Source organism: Dendropsophus ebraccatus, chromosome 9 (assembly GCF_027789765.1).
Source record: "Dendropsophus ebraccatus isolate aDenEbr1 chromosome 9, aDenEbr1.pat, whole genome shotgun sequence".
Taxonomy (NCBI): domain Eukaryota; kingdom Metazoa; phylum Chordata; class Amphibia; order Anura; family Hylidae; genus Dendropsophus; species Dendropsophus ebraccatus.
The window spans coordinates 63,452,176-63,466,728 of NC_091462.1; the positions used below are offsets into that span (position 1 = coordinate 63,452,176).

Below are 14,553 nucleotides of genomic sequence, written 5' to 3' on the forward strand. Positions count from 1 at the left end.
GTTAACTGCCTTATTTTCACTTTTTGGTAATCAGTAACGAACCCTAGTGGCCATGTATTGTAACTGCATACATTGAGATTTTCTGTAAGGGGTATGTGCAATATTTCGTTGGATGTATAAACTCTTGTACTGATGTGGATTGATGCATATCAACAAATGATATATTTTAAGATGGATTTTTTTGAGTATTGTCTACTAATACAGTCCCCCCATATTTGAGCTGTGGCAGTACATTTTTGGACTTCTTATGTATGGAAGTGATACTTCATCAGTGAGTGCTCAAGACCGTTATAAAGACATAGAGAATCATTAATGCTCCACTGGAAATTCTGGGAAGAAAGGATATGCAAAGATGCTCTCTAACACTACCTCGAAAAGGTGTCTCTTTCTTAAAGTCATAATTGATCTACGTTGATCTAATAATTATTTTTTTTTAATGATTTGCCATGTTGGCCAAATTACCTTGAACCTGCCCTCTTTCCATGTACCCTTACGGTGCAGTATGATATGGCTATAAAAGAATTATACTAGACTAAGTGTGATAGAGAAAGCATAAGGTTATGTTCACACTGAGCAAAATTGGCAGAATTCCACAGCAGAGAGCTTTAACGTGGAATTCCGCCTGCCTCAGTGTCAAACAGTCTCTCTATGGGAGGGCTCAGGCGCCTCTGCTCTGGCGCGAGCCCTCCCATAGAGAGACTGTTTGACACCGAGGCAGGCAAAGCTCTCTGCCGCAGAATTCCACTGATTGTGCTCAGTGTGAACATACCCTTATTATGCACATTACCATAATTATGCATGTATGCAGGAGAAACAATCATCTTAAATAAAGGTATTTAATGTTTTGCTTATGTGGCATTAACATACTCTGCAGTGCTGAACACAGATACCCACATCCACACGCACAAATATATATGTACACACTAGGGTCAATTTCATATGTCAATGAAAGTATTGGGCTATGTTCCCACAATGTAAAAATAAGAGCAAATAACGGTCATTGTTGCAAAAACAACGGCCATTATTAATCAACATGAACGTTAGTAACTGCCATTGTTTTGCAGTCATTTTTACATTGTGGGACCATAGCAGGTTTTATTACATTATTTTAAAAAACATATTTAGATTTTCTGTTGGATAAAACTTACACATCACTGCATTTATTACTCATAATTCGCAACAATATAATATTATAGCATTTCATAGTGTGAATAAATAGTGATGATATAATAGCACAGTTAAAAGGCTTTAATTAAATTATCATTTGCATTCATAGCTCATATAAAAGCACAAAACCATTCATGAAAAGCTCTGTATTTTATGCATTCAGTAGATGAAATCTTTCTATGCTGTATTGAATATCCATCCTCTGACAGAAAGCTCCTGCCAGTTAGATTCATTGTCTGTGTAAGAGCCAATCACTGGCTCCGATGACAAAATCATAGCCCAAGTTGGAGTATAAAAGTACACCTAAAAATACATGATTTAACACAGCAATTTTTTATTTTGCTGAATTCTTAATTTTCTTGGGACCACTTAATTAAACAATATAGATACTAAGCAAACAAAAGAATAATATAATTTGGTTTAAAGGGAACATGATAGAGGTACGTGCTTGTAGTTATGTCTTGTGTTTTCTGGTAGTACTTACTCCAGTGGATCTGAATAGCAGCAATCAAGCAACAGAAAAGGACACCCATTGCAGCTCTTGTAACTGGAGGCAGAACAGCAAATCTTCAAGAATAGAAGCTATAAAAATACAGATACTAAGCAAACTACGCCTGGAACAAGCACCGAATATCAGTAAGGATGCAATAAAACATCTTTTGCCTAAAGCTCCGCCGTTAGAAGAGCTAATTGATCAGTATGATGTCCAAAGTGATGACAGCAGTGAAGGATCTTTGGAAGAAGATGATTATCATGCCACCACTGAAACCATTATCACCATGCCCACAGAGCGTAAGTAAAGAATGCCAGTAACTCGAACAAGAAAACTTCAAGTTCTTTCATTCATTAGACAAGGCAAATGCTGTGTTTTCCCCACTGTATACAACCATGCTTCTCTCCCAACACTGCACGACTTCATAGTGTTGAGAAAGTAATGCATTTTTGTGGATTGTATTACACAAGTGGAACTCGCTCTAAATGCCCGTGTGAAATCACATGGGAAAAGGTTTAAAAGTAAGAGGATATGATTTATAAGTTGCAGACTATTTTTGGTTAGCTAGAGCAGCTGAGTCATTTGGGAAAAGGGCTGTGGTGTGCAGATATTATACATGAACAGAAACCTGGCCTTATTTCTTGATAGTGAAAAATAATGTATTTGTAGGAAAGAAATGTAAATTGAATGCAAATGTGTCTGCCTAGAAAATTGGAAATGCTGCAACTTCCTTTTTTGTACATTTTGATTATTATTTGATGCAATACATTCTTGTGAATTTTCGCCACATAATGTAAAGTGTTATAGTTTATTGTATAAAATAATTTTTTCCCAGACAGATTCTGAGACTATACTGGGCATAACGGGAAAATAGCTACATCATTCTCGGCAACTTGGGCCATTTTTGGCAGTATTTTTGGTCAGTATTTGTAATCCTAGAAAACAAGTGAAACATTAACTGAGAAAAGCTATTAAGGAAGGATTCTTCTGTGTTTTGGATGCACTCATCTTTCTAGGTTAAAAATACAGATGCAAAGTACTGCCATGTGATAGTGGTCCTTCCCCCTTCAAAGGAAGGTTTTTAGCCAACTGAAGGTAAATAAAAAATAATTTGATCTATACTAAGATACAGATATGCCCCTGGTATCTGTGTTAACTTATGAGAAAAACCTGTTACTGACAGTTTCTTGTGCTAAACGTTGAAAAAATGTAACATAATGCAAAAGAACACATTTATTTCTATTATTATTATAGTTATTTTTTCAGTTTTTTAAATTCATTTTATTCACCAAAATCTAATTGAAGGTAAATGTTGTAAAATTTGAGATCAGATAGAAACTTAGACAATTTCTTGTCGTGATCAATACTCCTAAAACATTGCATCAAAGATAAATAAAGGGATGCATTTGCTCTCTTCTGTGGAAGTAAAAAGATATGTTTAGGTAAAAAGCACATTAGTGGTTGGTAACTGCTTTGTAGTGCCAGATTGTAATGGGATTGAAACACTCCTTCATTTATTCAGTTATTAGTGGCAGCTTTCTTGGATTCTAGACAAAATCATCTCTTTGTAATGTATCACAGGTATGAGACATGGTCGAGGGCTAATTTCACCACCAGCTTTGTAATACTTATTATAATACAAATCATGTAGCATACCTTTATATAAAGTAACTAGTATGATGCTGATGAACTATGGTAAGGTATCTAGTAATAACTGCTTCGATACATAGTAGTTTAGGTTACTTTTTCTTAGTTGATTGAAACATGTATTAAACTTTATTTTCATTTCCCTGTAAGTTTTACATACATAGTTGAGGAAAGAAGAAATGTTTGGTATGTGCCAAACTCTACTGATTGTTACACATCACATTACACTTGACATCTAATAAAATCCATGTCCGGTGGATACATTATATTGCAGAGTTTGATTTCATCATGCCACACTCACTTAGGTATATTTATACTCTCATAGGGCATCAGGAAATGTTCCTAATCTAAATGTCTAAGGTACCAATAGAAATCCATCGGCCAGACATATGCACTTGGTGCAGGAGTACCCTTTACCAGTTGAATTGAAAAGCAAATGGGCTATTTAATACAACCGGATACTGTAAAAAAAAAAAAACATGTAAATGTGTAAGGATTTTTTATAAGGCGAGTCAATGGCAGATCAATAAGTTAAACAGGTTGCAGAATTTGGGCACCACTATTCAGACATGGTGAACATACAGTCAGAGCATTATGTTTACAGTGTTTTTCTTTAACTAACAAGGTGCCTGTTTAAGATTTAAAAAAAAAAATCTGTATTTTTCAGGGCAAAAATCTAACTGCAACACCCCATCAGATTTCTTTTTTTTTTTTTGTCTTTTTATACCTTTCTTAGACTTGAGGATGAGCTAATACAAAAATCACTAGTTAGCGATTTTTCCCTACCAACACTCACCTTTATGTTTAATGAAATGTATACACTTCTCCATGTAAGCATCTATTTCCATCAATAATTCTATGAATAAATTGCGTTGTGTGGTTTACTTAATGCATTTCATCATCTGCCATCCATCTTTAATGTGCTTTTTTTATATTAGTATTGTCTTATAGGAAAACATTTTTAATACATTTGTCACATTAATCATAAGGCATTTCTACTGAACAGTATTTTCCCCTATATACAGTCATATACAGTGGTACCTCTGTTCTCAAACTTCATTGGTTCAGGAAGGCAGTTTGAGAACCAAGCAGTGTCTTCTTATAGGAAATAATGTAGTTGTGTTTAATTGGTTCCAGCACCCACCAATAAAATTCAGTACTCATTTATTACATTGATAAGTGCCCAGTTTAATCACTGCAGTACATTACAGAACAGCACTATACTGTACAATACATTTTAAACTAGAAATTTTCAACAAAACCAGCAATCATAGTAGAGTAGTCACTAACTCCTCACTCATCCTTTACTGTATAGTGCCCATCCCAGCACTGTAACGGATGGGAGATGGTGGTGCACTGGCTGTACTACTACTACTACTGTACTGTAAATGCACTCCAGTAATCTTATACAGTACTGTATTGTATGTGAAGGCTCACTACTGCTAAACCCACAACCTACACTTACAAAAAACACTCGGATTCCGAGCAAAGTTAGAATTCAGAACATTACTTCCCAGTAAATTTTCATTCTAATACTGAACAGTTAAAATTCTGATGCATTCAAACACTGAGGTATTAATGTAATTCAAGACTGGGTCCCAGAAAAGTGTTTGAGAACTGAAGCAAACTTTCCTTGAAAATACTGTTTGAGAACTGAACTGTTTGATTTCAGAGCAGTTTGAGAACCGAGGTACCACAAGGTATGCCAGTTTTTTTCTGCTACATGCAAATATACTATGGCTGGGTTCACACACTGTATACTTCAGGCAGTATTTGGTCCTCAAGTCAGGTCCTCATAGCAACCAAAACCAGGAGTGGATTGAAAACACAGAAAGGCTCTGTTCACACAATGTTGAAATTGAGTGGATGGCCGTCATATAACGGTAAATAACTGCCATTATTTCAATATAACAGCCGTTGTTTTAAAATAACAGCAAAAATTTGCCATTAAATGGCGGCCATCCACTCAATTACAACATTATGTGAACATAGCCTTTCTGTGTTTTCAATCCACTCCTGGTTTTGGTTGCTATACAGCCTCACAAATACAGCCTCAAATATACATAGTGTGAACCCAGCTTCAGGGCAGAAACTTTTGCTTACACTTTGAGATCAACTCACCTTCCACATTGTATACAGTAGCTTTTGTGCAGAGATTTCCTTACACAGTTTGCCAAGTTGCCTTTGATCAACTGAATCAAAAGCTAAAATTTCAGGCTCGGCTTAGAGTTTCCATTTTCCTCATTTTTATGCTTAGAAATGGTTGTGTAAAGATACAAGCCCAAAGCCACAACATATGCTGTTCTGATTCTTGCTATCATGCTAATCTTATGTGGATCTAAATGACCAAATATTTGCCAATTTTACACAAAAAACATGCTCAAGCCATGAATGAAATAGGTTTTGTTGTATTTGGAGATTTAAAGCTATACAAGGTTGCCATGAAAACTTGTGGTAGGTTTCCTTTATGTACATGTAACATAAGCACCAAAGGCCTTCCAGGTAAAGTTTGTATAGAATAAGCCACTTATTCTACAATTAATGTCTTTTAGTGAACATTTATTCTTTCTTCTCTTCTTTTACAGCTGATTTTTTGACACATGAAAAGCAAAAATGCTGTTACTTCAAGTTCAGCTCTATAATGCAATCTAATAAAATAGCAAAGGCTCAACTATGGGTATATTTGAAACCTGTTCAAAAACGCACCACCGTTTTTGTACAGACCTTCAGACTACCCAGATATTTGAATGATAATTTACGGTCTACTGGAATCAGACCAATAAAGCTTGAAATGAACCCTGGGCCTGGGATATGGAAAAGCATTGATGTGAAATCTGCTCTTCAAAATTGGCTTAAACAACCTGAATCAACTATCGGTGTAGAAATCAAAGCTACAGATGAGAATGGAAAAGATATTCCAGTTGGTCATCGTGGTTCAAATGAAGATGGACTGGTAGGTTATAGAAAAATTATAATAATTTTTATTTATATAGCGCCACACTTTTTTTATTTATATAGCGCAGCACTTTTTTTAGAGGTACATACGTAGACAAAATCTGCTCTTATAGAGATTCGCATGTGATTATCAAGCCAAACATGAGGAGGGAGGGCCCTGCTCACAAGAGCTTACAGACTATGAGGAGAGGGTTGGAGACAAAAGGAAGAGGGTAGAAGTGCTCCATTACTACAATGCTCTGGCCATCTTTAAAAATAGGACAGTCTAGGTAAGGGTGGTTGAACCAGTCACCAACCAATGCCTGTGTGTACAGGTTTAAGTGCTTAAGTGAATGGTGTGTGGTTGTATGGGTGTGTGTGGGATGACCAAATTAGAGAACCTGATAAGTCTGCTTTAAAATGAGTTGTGAGTGCACGTTTGAAGTGGGGGATAGCTAGGATTCATTCACCCATAGCAAAAAACTGTACCGGGCCCTATGAATACCCCCTATACACATATCTGGTACAACAATGTCCCCCAGCGTTCTTCTTTTCTTCTAGCTCTGAAACGCACAAGAAGCACGGGAGGAGGCATCAGTAACGTGGCTAGATAGAGAGATCAACCCAGCTGCTGCATTAAACTACAGAGTTTAGAGAAGGGAAGGCCAATTAGAAAGGAATTTGGGCAATTACGCACGCGGCGATACCAAACATGTTTGTTTGTTTATTTATTTATTTTTATTTATAACGTGGGAAAAGGGGGGTGATTCAAACTTTTATTAGGGGAGGGTTTTTTTTTATCAATAATAACACTTTATTTATTTTTTTCATATACTAAAAGTCCCCCTGGGGGACTTTTAGTATATGCACACTGATCTCTCATTGAGATCTATGCTGCAGCCGAAAACAACTGAGTGCCCAGCTGGGATCAGCGCCATTATGGCGCAGACCCCGGCCGGCAGAGGATGTGTGGATCGCTCCTCCGGGATAATGTCCCAGGGGGACGATCCACCCCACCAGACCACCAGGTATGAGGGACAGCAAGCAATCAGATTCAGCAATCTGATTGCTTGATTAGCGGGCACGGCGATCGGACCGTGCCCGCTAATAGCCGCGGTCCCGGGCTACATGCCACACCCGGGACTGCAGTGGTTCAGAGCGGGATCGCCGCGCAGCCCCCCTCTGAAGTCCCCGAGGCGACCACATGGCGTAAATATACGCCCTGTGTCGTTTAGAGGTTAATTTTAAGAGCCTGAATGTAGTCACCTAGTGACTCTGTTCCGGCCATTGAAATGATGGTGCCACTGCTGTCCACCACAATGTTAGCATCCAATTCTTGGAGGGATGTTAACGGATACCTGTAATGGACAGGGAAAATGCAATGTGAACCTAGCCATACTATAATACTAATCAAGATAGGTAGACAAAGCACAAGGTGATGAAGCTAATGCAGGCGGTCTAGTGCAGGTGGCTTGAGTCTTCTAATAGAGGAGGCAGTGCTATTACAACCTTTAATGTTTGTCTGGTATAGTATTATTGGAAGTAATGATAGAAAACAGACAGCTGTATGCTTCCTGTCCTGCAATAAATGTCTGCATTGATGATAAAATCCTTCCCTTGTATCCAGGGAGGACTATGCTAGCAGGTGCCATGTCTTTACCCCAGGGAAGCCCCAAACACCTCAGCAACCAATTTTGGACAGATTTAGAATGGACAAACTCTCCTTAAAGCCACTCTGTACCCACAATCTGTCCCCCCCCAAACCACTTGTACCTTCAGATAGCTGCTTTTAATCCAAGATCTGTCCTGGGGTCTGTTCGGCAGGTGATGCAGTTATTGTCCTAAAAACGACTTTTAAACGTGCAGCCGTGTGCCAAACGGCCATGGCTTGGAGTATCTGTGCCCTAACTTTGCATCACTCCTCCGTCCCTCCTCCCCACCCTCTTTCCTATTCCTCTGCAGTTAAAACTGCACAGGTGCCTTAACGATCCAGCCCATGTGCCGTGCTGACACAGGTGATGAATAGTAGGAAAACTGCCTGGAGCATTCCTAATGATGAAGAGGGCGGTGAGGAGGGACAGGGAGGTTGTGCCAGTCTAATGCATATACACTCTAGGCCACGGCCGTTTGGCCCAGGGCTGCAAGTTTAAAAGTTGTTTCTTAGGACAATAACTCCATCACCTGCCAAACGGATCCCAGGACACTTCTTGGATTAAAAGCAGCTATCTGGAGGTACAAGCAGTTTGGGGGGGGGGGGGCTGTCAGATTGTGGGTACAGAGTCACTTTAAAGTACGTGAGTTTCCTTCTCCTTAAGGTCAGCAGACTGCAGACAGTTTGAAACAACTTCCCTCAATTTTATAGCCTATGTGATTTCTAACATATATGTAAATAATTTAACTTACCAAAAAGGACTCCTTACCTCAGATGAAAATAAAAACGTTAAGTATTGACAATTTAGTGTCTCACTTTCAGGGTTTATTTTGACATTTCCCTTGCTTTAATCCTCTTCTAATAATTGGTACCTTTCAGCTACTTTAGCACCTTATAAACACAGTACATCAATAGCCCTCTTATGCTATGTATGGAAAACTGTACTGTTAATGATCCTCTAACACAGTGCCAACCCGTGCAGTCTAGGAAGTGCACTTTTTCAGCACTTCAGCTGTCCTGTCATTGTCCACAGAAGGAAAAGAAAGTACATGATGCCTTCTGGCAAATCTCTGGTCACACCCCTGAAATAGAGAGAATGAGAAAAGGCTGGGCACTATGAAGGAGTCTCTCTGGGACTCAATAACCACAGTAAGAGCAGTAAAAATCACCTTGTCTTAACCCTGATGGGTGAATGTAACAAAACCATGCATGTTTAAAACTGCTTTGAAAACACAGGTACACTTTAAGTTATACCCTGTTTTTTTTTATTAAGCCTTTGCTTATGTTTGGCATCCATGTAAATTAATGAATCCTCAAAGAAAATTACAAAAAGCAGTAACTCAAAGGGGCAGTTAATCATCAGGTACCATTGGTATCAAAGGTTCAAACCATCGCCAAATAACTGATGATTTTTTAAAGATTTGTGACTTTTAACCCTTTGAGGACCAGGCCCTTAATGACCCAGTGGACCGCGCAAATTTTCTTTGCGCTTTCATTTTTTCCTCCTCCCTTTCTAAGAGCTCTAGCACTTTCAGTTTTCTTTCTACAAGGCCATGTAAGGGCTTGTTTTTTACAGGAATAGTTGTACTTTGTAATGGCACCCCAAAATTATTATTTATGAAGATATAAATTGGTGAAATCGTAAAAAAGAATGCAATATGGTAACATTTGGGGGGTTCCTGTGTCTACGTAATGCACTATATGGTAAAAGCGACATGATACCATTATTCTATAGGTCAGTCCGAACACAACCATATGCAGGTTTACACAGATTTTCTAATATATTTTTTAATGAAATCCTTTTTTTGGGCAATTAATTATTAATAAAACGGCCCTATTGTGACGCTTATAGCGCTTTTATTTTTACACCTATGGGGGTGTATGGGGGGTCATTTTTTCCGCCATGATCTCTAGTTTTTATTAATAGCATATTTGTAAAGATCGGACGTTTTGATCACTTATTTGATTTTTAAAAAATATATATAATGTAACATAAAATCGGTAATCCGCGCACATTTTTCCCTCTTTTTGTGTACGCCGTTCGCAATGACGGTTGTTATATTTTAATAGATCGGACAATTACGCACGCTACAGTATATTATATGTTTATTTATTTTTATATGTTTTATTTATATAATGGGAAAGGGGGGTGATTTCAACTTTTATTGGGGGAGGGGCTTTGGGGTAGTGTATTAGTGATTTTAACTTTTTTTTTACACATTTTAAGTCCCTTTGGGGGACTTGTACATACATTACTTTGATTTTTACACTGATCATTGCTATGCCATAGGCCTGTGCAGGCTCAGTGAACAGATCGCCGATCAGACCGCACGGAGGCAGGTGAGAGACCTCCGGCGGTCCGTTTTAACGATCACACTGCGGGGGTCCCGATCGGTAAGAGACAGGGGACTCCGGCGTTTAATTGATTGCAGCCGGCCCCCACCTGCTAGCTCAGGACGTACCGGTACGTCCTTGGTCGTCTGGGCACAGACTTCCAGGACTTATCGGTACATCCTAAGTCATCTAGGGGTTAAGGAACATCTGTATGCAAGGCAAAAATGCATTTAGTACATGTTGCAACAAGCATTTGGCATTTACAGTACTGTGCAGTATATTTTTCATACCTGCCTAAACTAATGCAAAGTAAGAAGCTTTCAAACTAGAAATGCTAATAGTTTATTTTTATCAGTTAATTAAATGGAAATTAATAACCAGAAGAGCAATCTAAATCATATCAGTCTTTAGTGTGACCATCTTTGCCTTCAAAACAGCATCAATTCTTCTAGGTACACTTACATACAGATTGTTGAAGAACTACCCACAGATCTTCTGTGGATGCAGGCTAGCTCAAATCCTTCTGTCTATTTACATAATCGGGGAATGACTGGATGATGTTGAGGTTAAGTTTTGGTGGGGGTCATATAGTATGATGTATAAATAACCAATTATACCAAAAAGGTCATAATGATCATGGTTTTCATATGTACAAGGATGAAACACAGTCATTTAACTGAAACAGAAACAGCTTAAAGTGGGTGAGGAACAGCAAAAGTGAGAAGACAGTTTCATATCACAGGTAACAAATCAAGGCATGACAGAACACAGCAACAAGACACAGTGTAGTTAATGCAGCATCACCAAGGCCTCCCAGGCAAAGACTTCAATGCAAATTGGGATTTCGAGATGTGCTGTTCAAGCTCTTTTGACAAAGCACAAAGAAACAGGCAGTGTTGAGGAATGTAGACACAGTAATCGGCCAAGGCCATGATGTGCAGCAAATGGAAGACACATCATGCTTACTTTATGTTTGAAATCAGAAGATGCTCTGTAGTGTCATCAGCTGTCAGTGGGACCCAGGTATACCCATTTACTGTCCAAACAAGTCTGGCCAGAAGTGAAAAATTGAGACCGAAAAGCAATACCTTTGACAAGGTGAATCTATGAAAACATAGAAACCTGGGCGAAGAAAAAGTGTCAGCCGGTTCTATGGGCTGATAAGTAAAAACTTAACAACTAAGGGCTGGAAAGCAGTACAGTAATAAGTACTTGTAGGTATGTTAAAGCATAGTGGATGTTCCCTGCAACTTTGGGGCTGCATTTTAGCCAATAGATTAGAGGATTTGATCAGGATAGTGTACGTAATGCTGAGGCTGCATTCACACACCCGTAGTGCAGTCCACGACCGCGGCCCGCACTACGAATGTGCATCCGTAGTGCTACTTTTACCCTAGCGATCTGTGCCGCAAAAAATGGTCTGCATTACAACATGTCCATTTTTTTATGGCACAGATAACTGCCTCGTATACACGTGTGAACGTGTGGCAGTGGAGGAGGCTTATATGCTGTGAGAGTGAGATCACAGAGGTCTATCCAAACACAGTGCAAAGCGCATTACACAAGTTTGGAATGGTGGTCCGGAAATAGGTGAAGAAGCCTCAACTTCAAAAGTATGAAAAGTAGATTAGAAATGGTTGATTTGGAGCGATGATACTTAAGTCAATAGACTGGTCTCTGCTGGGCACAAATGGGTCTGGAAGAATCAAAGGAGAATGGGGGCAGCAGATTGTTCAATAACAATGAAGTATAGTTACTGCTTTTGCTCCCACAGGCCCAGAACTAAACTCAATCAGACCCTTGTGGGTAGAGTTTAAGAAGAAGCTGTATTCGTACCCAAGTGAGTCAATCAGGATGCACCAACATTGAGAACGTGTGGAAGAGGCCTGGAATCAGATTTTGCTTGAGACATGCTGGAATCTGATCTACAGCTTGCCCAGAAGCATTTAGGCATTGTTGAAAGCCAAAGAAAATACCAACAAAATTATAAAAATTAACATTTAGGAGTAAAACATTCACAATGCAGTTACATGACAAGAATCTGCATAACTAAGCTGAAATTCAAACATTCTACAAAAAAATTGTTGCACAGAAAGTGTACTCCATCATAGCAATGTTCTTCTCCATTGACAACAGCCTATTGACAATGGCCAATTCATCTGTGGCCTCTTCAATGGTTTAGGAAGAAGGCCCTATCTAGCAACCTACAGGACCGAAAGGGTTTAGAAAAACACTTATTATCTAGAATAGGATTGAGGATAAATGCACTGTGTTATTGTTGGGGGATCAGAAACTTGGGACTCTGAGCACAAGAATAGGGTCTCAAGTTCCCAATTTAAATAGGGTGACAATGAAGCATGTACTGTACAGCTTTAGGCTGGGTTCACACTATGTATATTTCAGGCTGTATTTGGTCCTCATGTCAGGTCCTCATAGCAACCAAAACCAGGAGTGGATTGAAAACCCAGAAAGGATCTGTTCACACAATGTTGAAATTGAGTGGATGGCCGCCATATAACGGTAAATAACTTCCATTATTTCAATATAACATCCGTTGTTTTAAAATAACAGCACATATTTGCCATTAAATGACGGCCATCCACTCAATTACAACATTATGTGAACATAGCCTTTCTGTGTTTTTAATCCACTCCTGGTTTTGGTTGCTATACAGCCTCAAACATACAGCCTCAAATATACGTAGTGTGAACCCAGCTTCAGTCACTATGCAACTGATAGAGCTGAATGTCATAGTGGTTTCAGAGATGTTTTGGCTATACACGGGGGACCTACACAATATTATGGGGATGGCTTTAATGTTACTTCTAATCTATGAATATACTTTTTATGAGTGAATTATAATGTATGTATAATATGTATATGAATCAATTTTTATAGGAAATAAACTGTTCTGTTAAAAAAAAGTGTGCATGAAATTCTAACTATTATAATTGTTTTTTACCTTCAGAATCCATTTATTGAGGTCAAGGTTATGGACACTCCAAAAAGATCCCGAAGAGATTTCGGACTAGACTGTGACGAGCACTCTACAGAGTCTCGGTGCTGTCGCTATCCACTGACTGTAGATTTTGAAGCCTTCGGATGGGACTGGATTATTGCACCAAAAAGATATAAAGCTAATTACTGCTCTGGGGAATGTGGAGTTGTATTTTTGCAAAAATATCCTCATACTCATTTAGTTCAGCAAGCAAATCCCAGAGGCTCTGCAGGGCCCTGTTGTACACCAACTAAAATGTCCCCTATCAACATGCTGTATTTCAATGAAAATGAACAAATTATCTATGGTAAAATTCCTGCAATGGTGGTAGATCGATGTGGCTGTTCATGAGTATTAATGAATTAACCTCTGAAATGACACAGCCTTATTTTTTGTTTCAAAGTTAACAGACTGAGACAATTTGTAATATAATTTAGGAATAATACTGAAACTAGACTTTAAATTGTGGGGGTGAGGGAGGGGGTGTTGGCATTACAGAAAGTACAATCTGTTATACTTTATCCCTGCCAATGTAAGGTCAATCCATTGGAAAAAAGCCAGTCAATCCTTAAAATATCTATATGTAAATGTCAGGAAAAACATTGCACACATATTGACACCCACATCATAAAGTGGTAACTACAATATAATAGTACCAGCAATATTATTATTAAAATATTAAGGTGTATACTACTAATAATTAATTCCAGTTAAGCTCATAAACCACTGGCAATCATAGTATCCATATACTTATGCTGAAGTGCTCACTAAACAGTTTTAACAAATGTATCCACAATATTGTTCTAGCAATGGTATCCATACAGTTTTCCAGTAAAAAACAGAAAGCCACATGTATGGAGCATCAACTGCTTTTCATGATAATTTTCTGTGCCATAGTTGATCTTTGCTATGTTAGATAAGCACAAGTAAAATGACATTCTGCTTTTTGACAGCAGTCTATAATTAACCCCCCTACCTGGATACAGTACATTTGTTATGTTTTAGGACAATGACACAGTGACTCATGGATATTTGAAACATTATGCCAAATTCTAAAAGCTGGGAATAGCACACTCACTGCCCAGAGTATTCCCAGTTCACAATAATGTTTCTATGTAACCAATGGAATACTGATAAATAGCTTAAATGAGAAAACCCAGCACCACCCTCCTCCCTATGATGGTGTATCATTACCACTCTATACAACTCTACAAGAAACAGTGAGACCTCCAGTGGTTTATGTCTTATGCTTCCTTAAAGAGAACCAATCATGGCCGAAATTCAAAAATTTTTTTTTTGCTAATTAGCTGTACATTTAAATTTTATTAA

General features: G+C 38.4%; 1 protein-coding gene across 1 annotated transcript; it reads left to right on the plus strand.

Annotated features, from left to right (window-relative positions):
* Positions 1-1,598: 1,598 nt before the first annotated feature.
* On the plus strand, positions 1,599-13,626 carry MSTN (myostatin). The gene is made up of 3 exons (XM_069985328.1): positions 1,599-1,959; positions 5,893-6,260; positions 13,195-13,626. The coding sequence occupies exons 1-3, from the start codon at positions 1,599-1,601 to the stop codon at positions 13,573-13,575; spliced, it is 1,110 nt and encodes a 369-aa protein (XP_069841429.1). The 3' UTR covers positions 13,576-13,626.
* Positions 13,627-14,553: the final 927 nt, after the last annotated feature.

Bases quoted from the DNA above. Each gene is read 5' to 3' on its own strand.
- MSTN (XM_069985328.1), top strand. From the start codon at position 1,599: ATGATAGAGGTACGTGCTTGTAGTTATGTCTTGTGTTTTCTGGTAGTA. The intron at 1,960-5,892 runs GTAAGTAAAGAA...CTTCTTTTACAG, and splicing joins TATCACCATGCCCACAGAGC to CTGATTTTTTGACACATGAA. The intron at 6,261-13,194 runs GTAGGTTATAGA...TTTTACCTTCAG, and splicing joins GTTCAAATGAAGATGGACTG to AATCCATTTATTGAGGTCAA.